This window comes from Solanum tuberosum, unplaced genomic scaffold (assembly GCF_000226075.1).
Source record: "Solanum tuberosum cultivar DM 1-3 516 R44 unplaced genomic scaffold, SolTub_3.0 scf00336, whole genome shotgun sequence".
NCBI classification, from domain to species: domain Eukaryota; kingdom Viridiplantae; phylum Streptophyta; class Magnoliopsida; order Solanales; family Solanaceae; genus Solanum; species Solanum tuberosum.
Genome location: NW_006239257.1, coordinates 43,427 through 65,809, shown reverse-complemented (window position 1 = coordinate 65,809; position 22,383 = coordinate 43,427). Strand labels below are relative to the sequence as shown.

General features: G+C 32.2%; 3 protein-coding genes across 4 annotated transcripts; 2 read left to right on the top strand and 1 right to left on the bottom strand.

Annotated features, from left to right (window-relative positions):
• The first annotated feature begins 10,261 nt into the window (after positions 1-10,261).
• Positions 10,262-12,311, top strand: LOC102585105 (NAC transcription factor 29). Its single transcript, XM_006360826.2, has 3 exons — positions 10,262-10,510; positions 10,606-10,874; positions 11,549-12,311. Exons 1-3 carry the CDS (start codon positions 10,363-10,365, stop codon positions 11,999-12,001), a joined length of 870 nt encoding a protein of 289 aa, XP_006360888.1. The 5' UTR covers positions 10,262-10,362; the 3' UTR covers positions 12,002-12,311.
• Positions 12,312-13,749: 1,438 nt separating this feature from the next.
• Positions 13,750-20,809, top strand: LOC102584687 (hippocampus abundant transcript-like protein 1). Of its 2 annotated transcripts, XR_368371.2 has the most exons (15): positions 13,750-14,180; positions 14,269-14,380; positions 14,454-14,566; positions 14,639-14,761; positions 14,871-15,070; positions 18,428-18,503; positions 18,604-18,690; positions 18,936-19,016; positions 19,103-19,135; positions 19,253-19,306; positions 19,400-19,441; positions 19,540-19,618; positions 19,939-20,009; positions 20,253-20,507; positions 20,722-20,809. XR_368371.2 is itself a non-coding variant. In XM_006360825.2 (14 exons), exons 1-14 carry the CDS (start codon positions 14,010-14,012, stop codon positions 20,343-20,345), a joined length of 1,335 nt encoding a protein of 444 aa, XP_006360887.1. In that variant the 5' UTR covers positions 13,750-14,009; the 3' UTR covers positions 20,346-20,565. The 2 variants fall into 2 exon arrangements, 1 of the variants encoding a protein (XP_006360887.1); XM_006360825.2 differs by lacking the exon at positions 20,722-20,809 and having other exon boundaries at positions 20,253-20,565.
• A 38-nt stretch (positions 20,810-20,847) lies between these two features.
• LOC102592970 (endochitinase 4-like) lies at positions 20,848-21,799 on the bottom strand (the record flags this gene model as incomplete). The annotated part of the gene is given in 4 exon segments (NM_001318619.1): positions 20,848-21,206; positions 21,209-21,320; positions 21,457-21,610; positions 21,690-21,799. Coding segments are annotated over 4 exon segments (655 nt in total), but the record flags the coding sequence as incomplete, so codon positions are not given.
• Between the last annotated feature and the right edge of the window lie 584 nt (positions 21,800-22,383).

Here is a 22,383-nt window from a genome sequence, read left to right as displayed (position 1 = left end):
CCCAATCAGTTCCTCGTTATCTTTTGAATGCACAAACACTGCTTCAGCATGAACTCTTCCACTCTCTTGCACATATTCTTGTACTGGATCTATTTTTGAATTTTCTTCTGATTGTCCAGAGTTATTTGTTGAACTCTGTGCGTCCTGTTGTTTACTTTTAGTATTAGATCCTCTTGATTGTTCTTTTGTGCTTGCCACTCGTTCCTGCTCAACTTGGTGATGTTCCACTCCTTTTTCATGGTTTCTCTCCTCGAGCACCTGAGCTGTCTTGTCCTCATCTATCTTATCTTCCAGCGCTTCAAATTTATTGTCTGTAATTGTCCCATGTACTTGTTGTTGTGGTCTAGGATTCCATCGTTGCTCCACTCTTCCTTTGTATGGTTGTCTTCCCCCTTTATGATAATTTTTCCTTCTCTGCTCCTGGAAAACGACCTCTTCCACAATTTTTGTGTTTCCGTTATCTTCCTTTGATGTTCCTGCTACTCCCTTCCTTTGTGTTATATTAGTTGTCTCCCTATTTACACCTTCATTCTCCTTATTTGTTGATATCCTTTCCTCTTTGTCCTCCTCTTTTGGATAAAGTTCTGGATGAATGATAAAACATTCATTCTCATTATGCCCCTGAAGCTTACAAGACTTACAGTATTTAGGCACATAGTCATAATTGATGTGTATCCACTTTTCCTTCACTTCTCCCGTTTTCATCCTCATACCCAAATTGATTATTTTTGGAAATTCTCCAAGTAGATCGGTTTCTATTTTGACTCTTGCACAACTTGGCCTAGTTTTATTCTAGGTAGCCAAATCCACTTGCAGAACTGCCGATGCCAAAGAAAACACCGCTTCTTTGGCAAAAAAATTTGGTGGCAATGCTGGAAAAGATATCCAAACTATTGCCGTGGATTTCTCCTCCTTTGGATCAAAACATGGATCCCACTTGAGTGTCCGCATTGGGTATGAATAATAATCACGTGTGATATAAAATTGAGGCTTGGATAAAAGTTTCACATAATCATCCAATCTTGTTGCCCTAATCAGAATATATCTATTGCTCAACAGCCCAATGTTTACCTCCCCTTTTATCTCGCATTGTTTCGGAATAAGTTTCCTCAGATCTTGAATATCAGGCCACTCATACGAGAATTTTCCTACTACAGCATACTGCAGATCTTCATTGATAATCATCTGATTCACCTCTTTTTCTTCCCACACTATCTGTGGTTCCCTATGTAGATAAGCAATTTGTTTTAATAGAATAGGTTTGTATTGGGATTGAGGGGGTTTTAAAATATTCGCATAGGATTTCTTCAAAGGATCCTCTATTATCTCTTGCGTAGTTGGCCTAGCCTCCATCGGAAGAGACTGGCCAACGGCCAACATGGCCATTATTCCGGCGATTAATATGAATTAGGCTTTTGACAGCAGGTTTCTAGAGAGTTTTTTCAATTTTTGAAGTAGAATAAGATCATAGTTTGTTTTTATCTAAATTTTAGTACTCAATGATGGTTCGTAGCCCATATTGGAGCCCCGATTAAATTTCGATCATGCATTGTAGGGCCAATTCAGGAGTGACACTCTCAATAAGATTTTCTCTATATACAGGCTCAAACCCGAAACTTTTGGTTAAGGGTGAAAAAGTCACACCACTACACCACAACTCATAATTGAACAAATACTCGCTCCGTTCCTTTTTAAATGTAATGTTACGTTTTTTGAGAGTCCATTTGACTAATTATCAAAGCTAAATTAGATTATTTCTTTTTGATGTTTTAAAATAAAATTTTAGATATTCAAAAACTATATGGAAAGTACTATAAATTACTCTTTTTTTATATGATAAAAAAATATATTTTAAATGTTAGTCAAAATTTGTATCGTTTGACTCTCAAAAAGAAAACTATGACAATTAAAAAAACAAAGTATTTCAGAATGTACAATAGCAAGAAAATGAATGGAAATGGGAAGGAGAATATTAATAGGGAAAGTGGGGGTTGCATCATAATGACAATAATCAATAGATTGTGGGCTCTCCAGTTTTGTTAACTAAATTTAGGTAGTAAGGGTAGACTTCCCAGTCAAGTTTTTTTCTAATAAAACATGGTAAAAATTTTCTATATCAATATTCCTCTACCATCTTCAAACCTAAGTAATTTAACGCGTTTGTACTTTTGAATTTACCAACATTGGAATGGGAAAACATTCATATTGTTTGTTCCAATTTCCTTGTATCGCTTAAATTGGAATATCATTTCTTTTTGTAAATTTTTTAGAAATTTTATAATGTAAGGAGTAAATTACATTATATATTTATCCTTTTTTAATTTATAAAAATTATTACAAATTTGTGTCATCCGGATATATAACAATTGATACATTAGATAACTTGTTTGTTGAGATTAAAAAGGAAATTAAAATTAAAATTAAATGTCAGTTTTCCAAATCACTCAAATCAAATTGATGTCAACCTCTCCCAAATTGTAACAGCTTCAAACAATTCAAATTTTAAATTTTCTTCTCTCAAAGCTCTCCCAAATTGTAACAAATTCAAAAAAGTCGAAAACAATAGCTAATTAATGATGAATATATCTATTTGGTTGAGACATTCAGACATCTGGGAAAGCGAGGTGAGTTATGAACGATACAAAAGTGATGAAATAGTTGTTGGACAAATAATTTCTTTTGTGCATCTCAAATTTGCCATTGCAGCTAAGTGGAGATCGATAAGATGAAGAAAAACATGGAAATCTGATATATAATAGAAGGAAATCACGGAAAAATGTTATTGGCGATGAGATTCAATTCTTGGCAAATTGTAATGCGCTAGCATAATTCAAAATTCTTCTTCCCATTCTTTCAAAAAACTCTCATTTTTTTAATCAAAATTGTTGACAAATTGTAATGATACAACATGAATCTATCGATCTTGACGAGACATTTCGAAATCTGGGAAAGTACGATGAGATATGAACGATATAAAAGTGATGAAATTATTGTTGGTATAATTATTGGTTTTGTGAATCTCAAATCAGCCATTGCAATTGAATTAGAGATCGATGAATTGAGGAAAATTTTAGAGATCGGATACATCGTTGAGGTGAAGAAACAAGAGCCTGACTTAAAGTCCTTACCAGAGCCACCACCAACTCGACCTTTTCCCCTTTTCTTCGGGAATTTTTTCATAGTCGATTTTGAAGTCGAAGATGCATCCTTCTTCGACTAATTGAATAATCAATATTATGTGAGTTTAACTGGATAATCCCAATACTAAAAGAAGGAGCATCAACTATATGTACCAGGACTTCGAAGATGAAAAATAAAATAAAAAAATTAGAACAAAAAATGATGAATTGTAAATTGGAGAAGAAAAAAAACTACATATTGAGAAAGTTGAAATCGATTGACTGGAGAGAGAAAATTTTGAAATTCAAAATTGTAATAAAGGAAGTAATTGTTGTCTGCTAGATTGAGGGAGTGAAAATAGGAAGAGAGAAACGTGCATTTGGGAGTTGACAAGTTATGTATCCGGATGAGTGGAGTTTTGGAGGGGAAAAATGATTTTTTGTAATATTTTGAAATAGAAGAAAATAATAAAAAAATATGATTAATAAGAATGTGTAGATAGATAATTTTCCTTTCTTTTTTACCTCACTTCTTTTATAAAACTAGAGAAACGTCTAGTTTACCAATGTGGTCAAACTATAGATTATATATACACTTTGGCTGTATATTTGTGTACATCTTATGTATAGGTATCTGTTATATATAGTCAGGGCAGAGCCAGCTTGGGACTAGGGATTTATTCGAATTTCATTTGGTAAAAAATTACATTATTTATGCATGGTTAAATTATTATTTTTTATGTATATATAGTAGACATTGAACCTTCTTTGGCTAGTTGGTGGAGAGAAGGTCCAAAATAGTCCCTCATTTTTTGGTTAAGACTCAAAGTCATCCTTGAGTTTTCACATGGATCACTAATAGTCCATCATGTTTGCAATATTGGTGCACTTTTGGTCATCCCCTAAACTTTTGCCTATCTTTTAACATTAATTTTGTTCATAATTTTATGTAAGGTATGTCCCATCGTCTTATTATATATTTAGTAGAAATAATAACTCTATGTGAGAGAAGGTGAGAAGAAGAACACCTTGTTTTGTTCAGTATAAATATTATTGCAGCTAAACTAAGAACATTTTAACGTATGACATTGCAAGAAAAGAAAAATTTATACTATTGCACGTGAAATCATCGTGATGAACCTCTCGACTTTACCTGCAATACGATTTTCTACTAAACAAAACCAGGTGTTTTTCTTCTCACAATCTCTCACATGGAGTTATTATTTCTACTAAATATATAAAATGACGATTAAACATTTCATACATAAATTATGAATAAAAATCAATGTTAAAAAATAGGCAAAAATTTGAAGGAGGACCAAAAGTAGCACCAATATTGCAAACATGAGGGACTATTAATGCTCCATGTGAAAACTCAAGGATGACTTTGAGTCTTAACACAAAGACGAGGGACTATTTTGGGCCTTTTCTCCTAGTTGGTGTGTTACTTCTTCATATTTTGAACCTTTTAGTAAAAAATTTGGCTCCACCAATATACTTTGTACATATTTTCTTAATTAGAATTTAGATGACTCAAACTATTATTGTATATTTGAAGGATACTACACATTCCCGTGCATAAAAATATAACATCAATAACATTAAAAAGAAAAATTATCATAGAAAAAAAGTGTTAGAAGTTAAACATCTTAATAGTAAAATTACTTTCGTATATTACTAAATAAGAAAAAACTTTTGATTTTTCTGTTTGGATAAACATCACTTATTTAAGTTTATACTCAAACCAAAGTACAGTAAAATCTCTATAAATTAATAATCTCTCTAAAACAATATTTTCCTCCGATCCCGACTTGGGCCAATGGAAAAAATCACCAATTTCGATAAGATAATATATTTTTAGAAGACCCCTATAAAAATATATGGTCCATTAAAATCATAAATTAATAATTCTTTAAAAGTACAAATATATCTAAGACAATTTAGTGAAATATGATTCTATTGTGTTTTTGGTTTTTCTTAAAATTTAAATCTAGTTGAAGTTCATCTCTTACTTTTCTTATTGCATCCAAGAGCTCCGGTGTTGTCTTTTCGACTGCGCCATAAAATTGTAAAGAGTTCTAGATGGGAATAAGTGTTTCCTTACGCGTAACTGTTTCTAAAGGTATAGTATCATCTTCAACTTCATCATCAACATTGTTTTTTCCGATGATTTTCACAATTTCTTCTAAGCTCTGGACCTCTGAATATGTATCACTTTCACCCGGATAATCCAACAGGTTATTGACATCCATTTTATTGTGGTAACCGAGATCATTAATCATGACCTCAAGTTCATGAATGACATTTTCACAAGTAGGTTCATTCAATTTCTCTGAGATTGCATCCCCCGAACGAATTTTACAGTGTCGAAAACAATTTGCTATTGTCTCTTGCTGAACATTTGTTGTCCAAACAGGGATTGCAAAATTGATAGCATCCAAAACATTGATCTTTGTTGGATCAGTTTGTCCCACTTCATAGCCTTCTAATATCCTACGATAAAATTTGTTCGATAATACATCTTGAAAGCTCTTATTAACACAACATCACAAGGTTGAAATTAGTAAGATACAATGATTTTGATATATTCGTTGTGTCACACCCCGAGCCTACACCCTGGGCGGGACTGACACTCGAGAACCATTGTTGGCCCCAAGCGAACCCTTCGCCTGGCTTACTACTCAGCGGAAGACTTTACTCAGCATATTGTACCTTTAAAAGTAAACTGAAACTCAAAGATAACTAAGAATGTAATAAAATAACATTGACTGGCCAAAGTGGCAACTCAAGTCTCAACATAATAGAATGAAAATAAAAAAGACTAAAGAACTACATATGACTGTTTATAAAGTCTCTAACAACTGAGATGGATGTCGGGACAAGACCCACAACATTCTAATGAACTAACTATAAAGCAGTAAAAAGGGGTCCTCCGAAAGCAAGGAGGCTCACCAACTGACTCTGAGTGCTCAACTAGATCAACGAGGCACAGGATGTTGATCATGGTTACTTGTATCTGCATCATAAAAGGATGCAGGCCAAATGACATTAGTACATTGAATGTACGTGCATGCGAGGGGAAAACTAAACATGACATAAGCTTGAAAGGAATCTGAAAAGAACACTTACCTTAGCTTTACTCAACTCATGGATACCCAACTCAAATGCAAAGTAAAACAACAATAAAGGTGCAGTTTATACAAAGCATTTAAAACAGTATGTGACAACTCAATGTGTTAAATAAATACAATAACAACTCAGTTTACATATAAAGTAAGATAATACTGTGGGAGTTTTTCTAACCGACAGCCATTACTATGAGCTAAAGTGATGATACAGTGTCTCACCCACGCTGCCAGAATTGTCATATACCTTGTTGTGATATAGAACGCCTCAACTATATGGATCCACTAGTCTATGCTAAAAAGCACAAAGGTATCATCTAAAAAGTATGACCCTTTCTACCCACGATGGTTACATGGTTTATGGAGCTTTAGTTATTATGAACTCGTCCCCATATCGGTGCTCAATACTACTCCCAAAATATACTCAGCTCATATGTTTAAAAACAAAACTCTTTCTGTGGTTTGAGATAATTACTCAAAAACTAGCTCAAAGGCTCTCTTGGAAATCGGTGTTTCCTTTCTTGTTTAAATGTGAAAAGATTTTAACTCTTTTGGGAATACATAGTCCCAATATACTCTTTTGAACAAATGAACTTCAATTTTTATTCTTTACTCAACTCAAAACTCAAGCCTTAAAACAAAGTTAAAATGTTTGCAAAAGACTTTTGAAATGACTCTAAGAACTCTCTAGACTTGGCTCTTAACTTTCCTTGAATTTGAATTTATGGATTCAAGGATTGTGATTTGTGATAGGAAGGATCTCATGATGTTTAGGAGTGTTTTTAGATAGTAAAACATGAGAAACGATCAAGAAATCATTGTCTAGAAGCAAGTCCGCGACGCAGAGATGCATTTAAATATTTGGTCGCGAAATAAATTTTGAGGCAGAACGGTCCGTGACCGCTCCGCTCCGCGAACAAGATTTCCCCAAATCCGAGGAACATGTGCGGACTTGGTGCCCAGATTCGCCCGACTTTTTTCTTCTTCGTTTTCCAACCCCAAATCGCCTAAACTCGGCTACTTTTCTCAAATTCTCTTTAGATTCAAATGCCCAGTATATGTACACAAGAACCTAACTCAAAACAACTCTATAACTCGACGCAACAATCTCAAGAACTCCTTAATTCAGCCCAATTCAAGAACAAAAGAAAATTCAAGAACACTTATCAAAAACATCAAACTTTCAACCCTTTTTAGGATGAATTCTGGCTGAAATAAACATGTTTGACACGTGGGTGAACGAGCCCAACGCTATGAAGGTCTCACATACCTCGTAGGGATCACCCCTTGACAAAATCCATAAGCAATCCTTCAAGAACTTGGCAATTCCTTGCTTCTCCTTCTCTTTTCTCTTCTCTCAAAACCCTAACTCAATTTTCAATAGCGTAAACTGAATCCCATCAGTAGAGACCCCAACTTAATTATCAAAACCGAATTTAATTAATTGGGTAGTGAAAAGACCACAATACCCCTCTAAAATCCGGCTTTGACCTTCCTTATCTAGACAACCCAACTTCAAATGACCATATCTCCCTCATACGAACTCGAAATCGCGCAAACTCGGCGGCGCTGGAAAGATAATTCAAAGATATTTCCTACGGTATCTTGTAGCACACCTAAATCATCCTGAGATAGGAGTTATGGTGGTTTGAAGTTGACCAAAAACCCATTCTTAACATAACTTAACCAATTTTCCAGATTTTTCATTCTTTCCAAAAATGACTCTTTCTAATTCTAGCTCTTTCACTTAACGAGATGTTACACGTTGTACTTTATGTATAATATTTTTATGTGAAATTAATAAATATGATACATAAATTAGTAAGATACAATAATTTTGATATAATCAAAATTAACCTTCATCAAATCTCAAACCAATCTTTATTAAATTAATAAATATTGATTTATCAATTAAATAATATCTCTATAAAATAATAAAATTTCATGATCCCACCTATATTAATTTATAGAGGTTTTACTGTTATTAATATTTTGGTTGAAATCGCTTGTCCTTTTGAGTAATTTTAACAAACCTTCAATCAATTAGATATCCACCTGTGTTGCAATTGATGTCAATGAAAATAAATTGCTTTTGTGAATCTGCTTAATTTGATTAAAAGTTTCATGTGTTGTTCAATTATTCATAAGTGATGATAGATGGACAAGATTTGATATTATTTATTCTATTTATCATGTTAAATATGTCATAAGTTTTCTTGTGTTGGTAAAAAAAAAAATTATATTATTTAATTACGCATAATTTTTTCTATCACTTTATAAAAAATCGTCTTATAATCTACAAAAAAAGTATTTTAAACCCTTCAAACTAAAAATACTATCTTCTCACATTCTATATGAATATGTTTTTCAGGTTATAATCTTAATTACGATACCTAATTGGACTAATAACTCCAATCAAATCTAAAGCAAAATATTCCACCCAATCTCTTGAGTCAAATGACTTCTTATAATATTCTATTTATGTAATATTTACATAAAAAGAAGCTTTATAAAAATTATGTTAGTTATAGGAGATACAAAATAAAATAAAACGCAACAATAGATATAATGGCAAGTTAGTAGTAGAGATGTACATGGACGATTTGGTTCGATTTTTAAAAATCAAAATCAAATGACCGGATCAATTTATATTCACTTGATCAGTTCAGTTTTTCTGATTTTTTCATCACATGAATATGATTTCAATATTATTTTCTTGGAGTTTTTAAAAGGTTTTAATAAATCAATATATGTTTACTAGAAATTGACAAATATATGTACTATTAAACACACATAGTTATTTTGTTAGTCTAACAATAATTTTCCAGTGATGTACTAGCTCGTTCAAACTTAACCAGCTCTTAATAATTCACCTCAAAAATCAATATAAAATCTAAAAACAATTACATTGTTTAATTTAAAAATTACCGGTAATACAACATCTCAAATTTGAAGAAAATAAGTTTTAATGGGATAATTTCGGAGACCTCCCTTTAGGTTTCACTCTATAACACTCACCTCTCCTATAGTTTAGGATACTATACCTATCTCCCTTACTTTAATTTTTTTATAATCATTCTTTAAACCTATTAAAATAAATATAAATTAATTATGATTCAATAAATTTGACACGTTTCAATAACACTTGGTAGAGGATTATTTAAAGTATATAAAAATGGAAGCAATATATAGTTCTATTGAACATCCAATGAGAGAATCACAAATAATTCGCCACATATGTTTTTAACGAAAATTCTATGTAAAGTTCTAAAAAATTACTATATATTTATTTGTGGATTTAATTTGATTTGATTCGATTTTTTCTTACTTAGTACAAAATTAATTCAAAGCGATGCATATTAATTTGATTTTTCAATTTGATGTGATATTTTGATTTAATTTGTCCCCAAGTTAGTAGTATGACCGATTCAACCTAAAGAAGTATAGGGTCACAGCTGATTGAAAATCTTGACCTTGACGGTTGCTAATGAAGGATCAAAGATTCTTATTTTCATACATAAATTAACAGCGCCACAGAGTAACGATAAAATTATTTTTATGTAATTTATAGGTCATAGATTCAAATCGTAGAAATAATCACTGATATTTGTATTAGAATAAACAGTCTATATAATATAATATTTATACTCACAATACAATAATCATACTCACAAAGTATAATTCTTGTTCGTACCTTGTGTAAATACGAGATAATTTGTACACCCAACGACCCGTGGTAGAAACACAACAACAGGTTTTCTTCATATATGAGGTTTGAACCCGAAATATCTGATTAAGGATGAAACACTCTCATTTGTGCACCACAAGTGATGTGGTATCTTATGATAATTAAACCAAAATATGTCAGTGTTGTGAATATGCCCCACAGGCATGACAGCACTACCCATAAACGCGTCATTCTAAGTCAAGGGAAAAGACTCGAAGACTTGTAAACTTTTACTCATAAGTCTTTTTAATAACAAAATTTAGTACCATTCTTTATGTTATAAATATATCCCTTCGTGTTATATGTTATCAATATACTTTACTATACTCATCACCAAACTTTGACATAAACAAAATATTTTATAACGAAAGGTGATCGATACATTCGAATAATGGAAGATCTACCAGGCTTCCGATTTCACCCAACGGAAGAAGAACTTCTCGAATTTTACCTAAAAAATAAAGTCCTTGGCAAAAAATCGCGATGCGATGTAATTGGTCTACTCAACATTTATCGTCATGATCCTTGGGACCTGCCAGGTATATTTCGATAACATTTATATATAATATCGTGGTACGTCTAATTTTTCGTTGTAGTGAATGTAATATAACTCTGTTTTATGTGAATTGAGCAGAGCTGGCAACAATTGGAGAAAGAGAATGGTATTTTTTTGTGCCAAGAGATAGAAAACATGGAAGTGGAGGGAGGCCTAATAGGACTACACAAAAGGGATTTTGGAAGGCAACTGGTTCTGATAAAAAAATTATTGGTTTATCAAATCCTAAAAATATAATTGGTCTTAAGAAAACTTTGGTTTTCTATACTGGAAGAGCACCTCGAGGCTCTAAGACAGATTGGGTCATGAATGAATTTCGACTACCGGATACCGTCTCTTCGCCTCAGGTATTTCATACTTCAGTATACTCTGTTCGTTTCATTTTATATGATACTCTTGTTAAAAGATAATCTTTGACATGTATCAATTTGAACTCAGTAGCTTTGGGAATAGAGTTAGATAATATATGTGTTTAAAAATCACTAAATAAGTACAAACGGTAGATTTTGAACTTAGTTAATTGGATGGGATATGGTAGAATTTTTTAGTTCGAACCCAAAATTTTCAAATTTTATATCCTCCTTTGGTTAATTTTTCTCTTGAAACTTGTAATTTTGAACATTACATAACATTAGTATGGTTTATAAAAACATGTTATTGATAATAAAGTGAAAAGTTTGAAGTAAAGAGTTTTTAGATATATAAAAAGATGTTATTCTGTTTTGATCCGACTAAAGAAAGGAACATCGTATACAAGGGTGGAGCTAGGGTACCGGAAGGAGTTCATATGAACCCCTCGTCAAAACATTAGTAGTACTATTATTTTTTTAATGTAATATAGTTGATATGAACCTCCTTGGCTTCTTCGTATGTTTACTTCTTTATATTTTGAATCTTTTAGTGAAAATCCTGATTCTATCATCGATAGCATAAGATGGAATATAGAGTTAACAACTATTCCACTCATAAATTGTCCAAGTTACCCTATCGAAGATACTGAATTCAAAATTGTAAAATGCAGGACATAGTGTTGTGCAAAATATACAGAAAAGCGACATCTTTGAAGGTGTTAGAACAGAGGGCTGCAATTGAAGAAGAAATGAACGGTACAAAGCACGTTCACAGCTCTCCTTGTTCGACAACCCTGCAGCCAATGGACGCCATGTCATTTAGTAACGAACATCATGAACCAACTGATCAGAGCCCCAATTTCTTTATGTCAATCAACAAGGATGAAGTAGAAGACGATATCTTATCAATTACTGAGAACAACCCGTTCGAAGTTTCAGCAGAAACCAAAGAGAAGAGTAATTGCTTTAGGCCAAAATTACTGAATGGACAAGATAACCTGGCTGAACTACAAGTACCCAAATTCAGCATGGACTTTAGTCAGGACCCTGTCTGGATGCAATTGCGTAGCCCTTGGCTTGATAATTTTATCTTGACACCTTCCGCGTTTGTGCATAACTTTTAGGCTATAAATTCGAATCGTTAAACCATCCATCCCAATTTCCTTGGATTTTTTTTTCAAGAATAATAGTAGTGATATGTTCACAGCTACAACCTAACCTGCTGACCACTTGGGGTGTTTGTTCATAGTATCCTTAATGGATCCATAAGTAATATATAGCAACTGCCTTAGTGTTTTCCTTTTAGTGGTTTGATGTCTTGGCTGATAAATTATGTGCATTGACTAATGTTGGACATTAGTCTGGATTTGTAACAGAAACATGGAGCATTAATGTAAATTTTCAAATGGTAAACTCTTATTTAATTGGCATAAATTAGTAATTTTGCCCAAGTGTTATTGCAAAGAAATGGGAAGAAGAAAAAGTGTACCTATTTTAATAGAGGCGGAGCCATAATTTCAATTTTATAAGTTTTGAATTTTAGAATAGCTACTTCAAGTATTAATTAACTTGGTTTATAAACTTAATATTTATACATATCTAATAAATTTCGTAACATAAATATAATAATTAAACAAATGCTACTGAGTTCAGTTGAACTATACATGATATAGCTCCACCCTTGTATTTATCAATGACAACAGACTTTGTGGTCTCTAGATGGATCACCAGAATTTGTGGTCTCTTGACGGATCGCCTGAATTATGACTACGAGTTCTAACTTAGAATTGACCAAAAAATCCTGACGAGTCACTTTAACATGTTTATAGAAATATCTCCAACACTTGCTTTGCTTCAAACTTTGTCCAAATAAACTTCAAATTTGATATACAACCTTCTGATACTAATTTTAATAATTTTCAATGGTTAGATAAACTAGGGTAATCATGGTATGGTATGATACGATATTGAACTTCAATTTGATAATTTTGATTTTTCAAAATACTCTATAATTAATTCGTCTAACCAAATACACCCTTAGTGCGACTATAGTGACAATGTGGCATCAGAGCAATATTATTCCGTTTAAAGAAAAGGACAATAAAACAAAACAATTTCTCCAAAAGAGTCTTTTTAGTTTAACCTCGTTACAAGCGGGGTTCATTCCTTAATTAAGAAAACAATATCAAGACTATTAATTACACACATTCTTCTTAAATTTTTGTAGTTATATAACAATATCTTGAGCCAAGTGGATGGGTGAACCAAAATTTTCCTTGGGACAACGTGGGCTCCCCTACGAGTGCATGATACACTAGCACCAGAAATACACTAAAAAAAATGCAATAAAAAATTGTCTACTTACTATATACAAGTATGAGAATATTTGTAGCAAGAAAACAATTATTAAAACAAACAAAGATGGAATGATTTAATTAGAAATTTTAGATTTGAGTCTAAAAACGAAGAAACTTTTTACAGGTAGAGGCGGATCATATATATAGGGTTGCATGTGCACACGTTAATTTTGAAAAAAATTATGTATATATATTTATATTTATTTTGAGAAATGATAAAAATTAAAATATAATTAACAATACACATATGAGGAATATAGATTGCCCTTGTGCCGCTGGTTACCAGTACAAGCCAAAAAAACCTCTTTTCAGGACATAATTTTCTATTTTCAAAATCATGTTTAATTAAAATTCAGAAATAATATAAAATAATTTAGACGTTTTGTATGCATGCGCTGACTCTAGTGGCACACTGGCACTTAAACATTTTTATCACATGAGTGCTGTGATTAGAGCGGAATCAAAATTTAAAGTTTATGCGTTTTATATTTTAATTTTATAAATTACTAAATTCTATAACAATAATCCCTTAAGTTTTATAGATTCTTTTAAGACAAATATAGAGTTTCACTCAAAATTATTTAGTTCAGCTGAACTAGTAAGCACACTCACCCTTCCTCCCTGCGGGGCTGCGGCCATCCTGATTTGAAATTCGACTGATTTTGAAACAGGAACTATGGTCTGCTTTCTTTGGAAATCATTGCGCAGTGTAAATTCAAAATACTGATTGATTTTGAAACCATTGTATTTGGTTTTTCAAAGGAAAGCAGGAACAATGAAGATGGATAAATTGAGCGACTTGAAGCACCTATTTGTTACTGTATTTCTTGCAAATTTTGCGTTGAATGTGATTCCTCCTGCCATAACTGATATCACAGTTGGCGCACTCTGCCCTTCTCAAGACGAATGCTCACTTGCCATTTATCTCTCTGGTTTCCAGCAAGCTGTGTGTAATCCAGATCTAACTTGTGAATCATTTTGACAAACAGTAGATATGCATTATCTGATTTCCAGTTTGCGTCTGCTAATTTCAGATCTTAGGGCTGGGATCAATGATGATGTTGCCATTGCTTGGACATCTATCTGATATATACGGAAGAAAAGCTTTGCTTACAGTTCCGGTAGCTGCCTCCATTATTCCGTCAGGTAAAAATTGATTTCCGGTCACTCAATCGAAGAACGCCCAATTCGGACCGTAAGTAACAAAAAAGTTTTGCAGTAATATTGGCTATCGGCAGATCAACAAACTATTTCTACGTGTATTATGCTGTAAAAACCTTCACTGGTATGGTCAGTGACAGTGGAATTGAGTGCCTCTCCATTGCTTATGCGGTAACTATTGAGCCTAATTCAAATTCATAATACAATTTTTCCTTTTTGTTTTTCTAATGCATACTTTTCTAGGCAGCTAACATATCAGAAGAAAAACGTGTTTCTGCAATTGGATTTGTTGCCGGCATAGGCTCTGCTGCATCTCTCTTGGGTACCATGGCTGCTCGTTTCCTCTCCACTGCACAGATCTTTCTGGTTCCCTTTTTCTCTCTAATTTTTTTTACTTCCTCGCAATCATTTTCATTTTTACTTGTTACAATTCATTTTGCTTAGTTGTGTTCGTTGTTTTCATTGTGTAATGAAGATAGCTGCCATTTCTTCAATGGTTGCAACAATTTACATGAGAATATTTGTAAAGGAGACGAGCGGCCGTATTGACAGTGAACCTCTAAATCAACCTATATTGGTCGATAATGGTGAAGAATGTTCTCAATCAAAAAGTGTGTCACAGAGCTTTAAGGAAGTGTTACCACTCAAGGATATTTTCTGCTTGCTGAAGAGTAGGTAAGATTTCAATTTCTCATAAAAGATTGTTGATTGACAATAATTATTGCTAACGATTGATTACTATTTTCCATTTTCTTATGGGACCAGTATGTCCGTTGAAATTATATGAAAAAGTATCCCATCCATAACATCAAATTTTAGCTAAAATATAGTTAATATTATTTTAATGTAAAGTGTAAACCAACTCCAATTCACTACACCAAATTTTATACTAAAAAGAATATTCTCTTTACATTATTCTTTTTTTAATATTATATTATTATTATTATTTTCATTTATATTATCTTATTTCATAGAACAAATTCTTTTTTTTTCCACATATTCACCTTATAATTCATATTCTTTTCCAATGTAATCATAAAATTATTTTAAACCACAACTTTTTGAATAATATAAATTGCTAGCAAATATTATACATAATAATGAATAATATAAATAAAAGTGAAATCAAAGAAATACAATTAAATAAATATTACATAATTGTAACGTTTGTTTTAATTTCTATATAAATATTCAACGTTCAAGATTAGTATGTTGCTTCCAAAAATACTCTATTAATACATTACGAAGTTAAAAAAAAAGAGCATATTTGTCCTTATATTTGTATTTTTTTTTATTTTTGTGTAGGTTATAATTGTATTTTATACACTTATAATTTATAGTAAAGTTAACTAGAATTTTATATTTAAAATGTATTATAAAAATATTACACAAAAAATAATTAAGTATATCAAGAATTTAAGGGATAATGCATAAGTACCCCCGTAGACTATGACCGAAATCCCAGAGACACACCTAAACTTAACTAGGGTCCGATTACCCCCCTGAACTCATTTTTTTGTATTTTTGTGCACCTTTTGTGCTGATGTGGCACTTTCAGCCACCCAAGTTGGTTGTGTTTGTACACACTCGCCCGCCACGTGTGTAAATGTTATTTTTTAATTAAAATAAATAAATTAAAAAATAATATTTTTTTCTTAATTTTTTTTAAAAATAAATAAATTTTTCAATTTTTTTTAAAAAATAATCTTAATTTTTTAATCTTGTATTTAAATTCATTAATACACATTTTTTTTACGTTGTATCGGAACTTTTTTTTTAACCTACATTCATTGTTTTTTCTCTTTTATTTTTCTATTGATTTTATTTTCTTTGTCTTTTGTTTTGATTTGATTTCAAATATCTTATATTTAAAATAAGTTAATTTTGAACGGATATAAAAAAAAGTGAAGAAAATCAAATAAACATAAAAAAATTAAAACATTAAAATTAAAGGACACTTTTAAATTATTATTTTTTTAAAAATACACATAATATTTTTAAAATAATTAAAAGTGAAAAAATAATAAATTAATTAGAAAAAAAGTTTAAACTGAAAAGAAATATTTTACAAAGAAAGAAATAAAAATAATTAAATATATATAAGTTTTATTGTCAATAAATATGTGTACTAACTAATTATAAAGTTTCCAATAAAAAAATGACATGTGTCCAATTTGTGCATTCATCACTTGCCTTCAAGAGAGTGTGCACACTCTCTATGCCATGTCAGCTTTTGTGGTGTATTTATTCCATTTTAAATTAGTTTAGGGGGGTAATAGGACCCTAGTTAAGTTTAGGTGTGTCTCTGGGATTTCGGTCATAGTCTAGGGGGGTACTTATGCATTTTAAAACATGCAATTAAACCATCATGAGGTCACATCTCATGAGTCTATCGTGCTAAAACTACTAATGCTAAGAATGCTTCGCCCTGACTAGCTAGTCTGGGAAGGTAGGTAAGTAAGAGGCGGATCTAGGGCTTCTTCGACTTCTTATTCATAGTTGAGATACTCCCAACCTCCACCAGCAAGCAGCACCAGAGTTAATCGTAACGTTTCGATCTGGGGGTCAGGAGCAGAGGTTGTAGTATCGTAGCCAATGCTCTTTCATCACCGTCACGAGATTTGACTATAGCTAATCAATCTCCTGCTTTCATGGAGTTTGGAATCTTAATGCTATACTTAGAGCGGATCTAGAAATCCCCAGGTAGTGGTAGTTGGCTTGGTGAAATCCGATAATCGATTGGCTTTAGAAAGTTTATAAAATGTTAAATTAAAAATTTAAATAGTGAAAATAATAACATATTAAAAATTTATATAGCGAAAATAATAATAACATATTAAAATACCCCTGAACTATGTGAAATAGACCACTTATACCCTCTATTATATTTTGGGATAAAAAATACCCCCGCCATTATCCCAAGAGACCATAAAATACCCTCAAGAGTTAACTACCCAAATTTTTAGTGACGTGGCAAGTCACATGTGACTAATCCCTTCACCTAAGCATTGCCAACTTGATTCACTACAAAAGAACTAAACCTTTAGCGGCGATACAAGTCGCCACAAAATCCCAAAATATTGCCACTAAAAGTTATGAGTGATTTTTAGTGACAGCTAAGGCTGCAACAACCATTCCCTAGTATAACATATTTTTTCAACAAAATAATATGATAATTAATTTTCAGTAGCAACCTAATTTTCTAAAATAAATATCATGCACTATCAATATTAAAAACACCCAATATTATTACGAAAATCATCAAAATTACTTCTCGATTCAAATCGCCGACTATATAATGCATCATTGTACATTTTATTCATTTACATATGACATAAAAATAAAACATATAGTGTCTTCAAACTCCTCCTTGATCGATATCATTTGTGATTTTTTAAAAACAATGAAGAAAAAAACACAAAATTAGAATTTAATGTTAAAATTTAAAAATCAGTTAAAACCTTTAGTGACGATATTCTAGGCTTTTGTGGCGACTTGTGTCGCTGCTAAAGGTCTAGTTCTTTTGTAGTGAATCCTAGTTGGCAACGCTTAGGTGGAGGGATTGTTGACCATATCAGATGTGATTCCAAACCATATCAGAATGATATGGTCAACCGGGATTAGTCCTACTTGGATTGCCTCGTCACTAAAAATTTGGGGTGCTAACTCTTGAGGATATTTGTGGTCTCTTGGAATAACGGTGGGGGCATTTTTTATCCCAAAATGTAATGAAGGGTATAAGTAATTTATTTCGCATAGTTCAGGGGCAATTTTGACCCTTTTCCGTTAAAAAAATGATTTAGTGTTGATGAATAGTACCACACCAAAACTATTTAAACACTAAAATGGTGTTGGTTTGGTGTGACACTGTTCACACACTAAAATAGTGTTGGGTTGAAGCTCCAAAACATCAAGTTCACGATCAAAATTAAACTGTTTGACTTTCAAAATTCAAACTATGTCTTTAAATTAGAACATACTAAAGTACAAGTTCCAATCATATCGTCCTTTTTTTTTCTTTTTTTGGTGCAGCGTGACGCTTTCGCTAGCAACAGTGATTGCTTTCTTGAATGGTCTAGGAGAAGGTGGACAACAAACTCCATATTTGGTACACAATTCTATAGCTCCCTTCAAATGTCAATTGCAAGTATAAGTCATGATTATCTCATAGCTTCTAAAATTTTATTGTTTCACTATATATTTTGCAGTACTTCTTAAAAGCTCGACTTCAATACAACAAAGATAACTTTGCTGTGTTAATGCTTATTGGTTACACTGGAGCAGCAATTGGCCAGGTTTGTTTTCAAGTCTAACTTCTCTTTACAGAGTATAGCTGGATTAAGTGGGCACATTCTCAGTCTGTTATATCTCAGATTAGATCTCAGCTCATAATTATTATGTAGTCTGTTTTTACTCTGGTTGTCAAACATGGCTTCGAATACATTTGGGTCAATTGGAAACAACCTCTCTATCTGCACTGGGTATGTTGTTATCGTTTAGTACTGTTCCAAGTGATACCTCTTGTTAAATTTTGGTGCAGTTATTCTTGATGCCTCGGTTGGCTCCTATTACAGGAGAGGAGGCAATTCTCTCCGTATCCTGCATCGCTGGATTTATAAGTGTATGTGCTTCTTCAAACTTCTCTATTTTTCTATTTTCTGTATGCACTTATAATAACTTATTGAGAAAGTTCTTATTATTCTACAGATGCTAATTGTTAGCATTGCATGGGCAGTATGGGTAAGTTTAATCTTTCAAACAGCTAAACACATTGTCTGTTTTTTCAATAGTATATTTCAAATTTCAAGATATTTGATGTTTTTATTTCCCAAATACATTTCATGTTCGTCGTCTCAGGTTCCTTATGTTGCTAATTTGTTGCCTATCATTGCCTTCCTTACAAGACCTGCTGTGAGTTTTCTTTGTTATATACTTCTAGGAAGATTAAACACTTTTTTTTTAGTTCTGTTGATTATTTGATCTGATAGTGTTTATACAATGTAGTTACAAAGCATTGTTTCAAAACAAGTTGGACCAAATGAGCAGGTGAACAATTTAGATGTTGCTGGTTTCTACCTTAATTTTGATTTACTATGTCTTGGATCAGTATTTTCTATTACATTAATTCTCTGTTAATGTGATAGGGAATTGCTCAAGGGTGCATTGCAGGCATAAGCTCATTTGGCAATATTCTTTCTCCATTAATATATACTCCTCTAACAGGTAAGTTGAACCTTCAAATATTTTTCATGGTCAAAGTTGTGTGGCTTAGCAAAAATAATTACACGGTATATGTAAGGTATTTTAAGAAAACATTTTGTACATATATAGATTTTAAACATCTTGAACATAAGATTAGATGTTGGCTTAGCGGTTGACGGGATTCAAAATTTACTTTGAGGTTCCAAATTCAAATCTCAAATACTACATTTTTTTTATTTTTCGAACCCTCTTAGTGAAAATCCTGGATGTGTCGGCAATAGCACACTGGCTTTGTAGGATCTGAATGTCAAATTAAATATATTTTATTTCCTTGTATGCAGATCTATTTTTATCTGAGAAGGCTCCATTCAATTATCCTGGATTCAACTTGTTCTGCGTCGGCCTTGCTTGGGTAAGCACTATACTAAAGATTTTTTATAGGTAGACAAATAAAGAGTTACCTTATTTCTATCAATGCCAAAATGCATATTAATTAACTATATTTCACATTGCTGAAATAGTTTCTTAGGATGTCTAGTATGACTCAAATAATACCCAAATTCCGTGTTTTCTTATGATTCACAAGATGTACTTTAGTATATGATGATGCAATTGCACCACCTTAACAGTGATTTTCCATGTATATCTTATGCAGTTGATAGCTTTAATCCCCAGTATGATGATACAGTTTGGTACCAAAAATTCAAGACTCAAAATCAGAGACGGTGGCTGTACCTTGGATGCCTAATTTTTGAGGTTCAAAGTTCTTCTTTCTTTCAACTAATTTTTAAAAATATGTATCATCTAGGAAGGTTTTCATTCACTTAAATCTCATAAAACTTAGAAGAGAAGTTGTCTCATCAAATGACTGAGATTAACGAGTAATACGTGCAATTACAAGCTGTAGGAGGTTTGTTAAAGACAAAACATGTCATAATGCATTTTTCTTTCAAGACGAATTTGGATTAGTCGGGCCTTGGGCATGTTTGTTTTGGTATTCAACCAACTTGCCCGATTTGTATGTGATGAACTTCATCAATGATAGCAAATCTTGATTATTTGTAATTAAAAGCCGAGTGGGTAGGTGAACCCATAATAACTTAAATCCTTTTCTAAATAATGAGATGGCTCGATTGACTAGTCAATATTTATCTGGTTTCGAATTGAACCAGCTACCTGTCACAAGTCACAGCTGTAGAAGTAGAACTATCCACTATCGTGGACAAAGTCTTTGTTTATTAAAATGAAAAACGATTACAACACAATTACATAAGTAAATTTATTCATAGTTGGGTCCGCAAGAGACTACAACAAACAGATGATAAAGTTGTTACATAGAATCGACTAAGAGTCCATTTCCAAAAGGACTCTGGTTGCCACAATCAAGATTGTCACCAAGACTAACTCCAAGAATTCCGCAATACCTTCTGAAGAACCCAATTCGATCCTGGACCCTGGTGTCATTGCCATGACCACATTCTATGCCACCATTGATGATGTTTGTGATGACACCGAATCCAGGGAGGCGATTGGCTGCTCTGTCAGCGTCAGATGGTTGCCATCTTCCAGTGATGACATCGTGGCAAGAAGGCTTTGGTGATTGAGGGGTATCCAGAACCAGATAGCTGATTTGAATGAGATAATTGAATCTGTGGCTACTAAATCAGGATTGTTTAAAAGGTCCACTTCGAGGGCTCTTCCACATGGCCCATAGTTGTAGTTGCTGTGTTAATTAATGTTAAAATTCACGTAATTAGACCCAACAAAATTCATAACAAATAATTCCCCTTACTTATTTAGCCAAAATTGGTTACTATTAAATTCTTAGCCATGACTCTGCTAAAATTATGGTAACTTACTATGAAATTTGGATGGAGCCTCGTCCGAAATATTTCCTTCCAGGAGCACAAGGCCATTGACTACTTGGTGTACAGTGATCGCTCTGGTCATTTTGTTCTCTAATGAAGCAGTAACCCCATGCGTATGGTCCATCTGGTGCTAAAGCCCATCCTCCTATATATCAATAGGTACATAATCAATTATATTAGATCTCAATTGAAAAGTTGAATCCATCAAATTCGAATCGACGTACCAGTAGTTTCATGGGAGGTTTGGGCAAAGAAAGCAGCAATTTCCTTTTTTCGGGCAGTGGTATCACCAGCAGTGCCAAAGCCACTAAAAGACCTGGCAGCATTTATTCATAATGTCAAATTAAATTTATCTTTCACCTTCGCGTATAAAAGAACGTAATGGGCTTGAGAAAACCATAAATAAATCCAATAATAAAAGTTCTTTGGTTCAATGATAATAATAAAATATTCTATTCATTCACTAAAATTAGCAACAAAAAAAATAGTATATTTCAATTCTAATATTACTTCAATCTAAAAAACTCAATCATTGCACATATGTTGATTACAAATTGTAGAAATCATATATTCGTAAGATATTGCAATTATAACTATATTATTTCTTTTTTGAGTTCGAAATAATCTCGCAAATTAATGATTAGCCTTTTTCAAATCAATTCAACATTTTCATGTTTTTTTTAAAAAAAATATTCTCTTTATAGCCATCTTTATCAATAATAATTTGAATTTATTTTACTTTATTATTTTTTTAATTAGTTAAAATATTATAAACTTCATGTCATCTCTATTCTCTTCTTACACATTATTTTTCTAAATGTAAAATATAAAACAAATAAGAATACCTCAAACTAAATGTAAAAATTAATACTATAAAGTTTTGTTATATATATATATATATATATATATATATATATA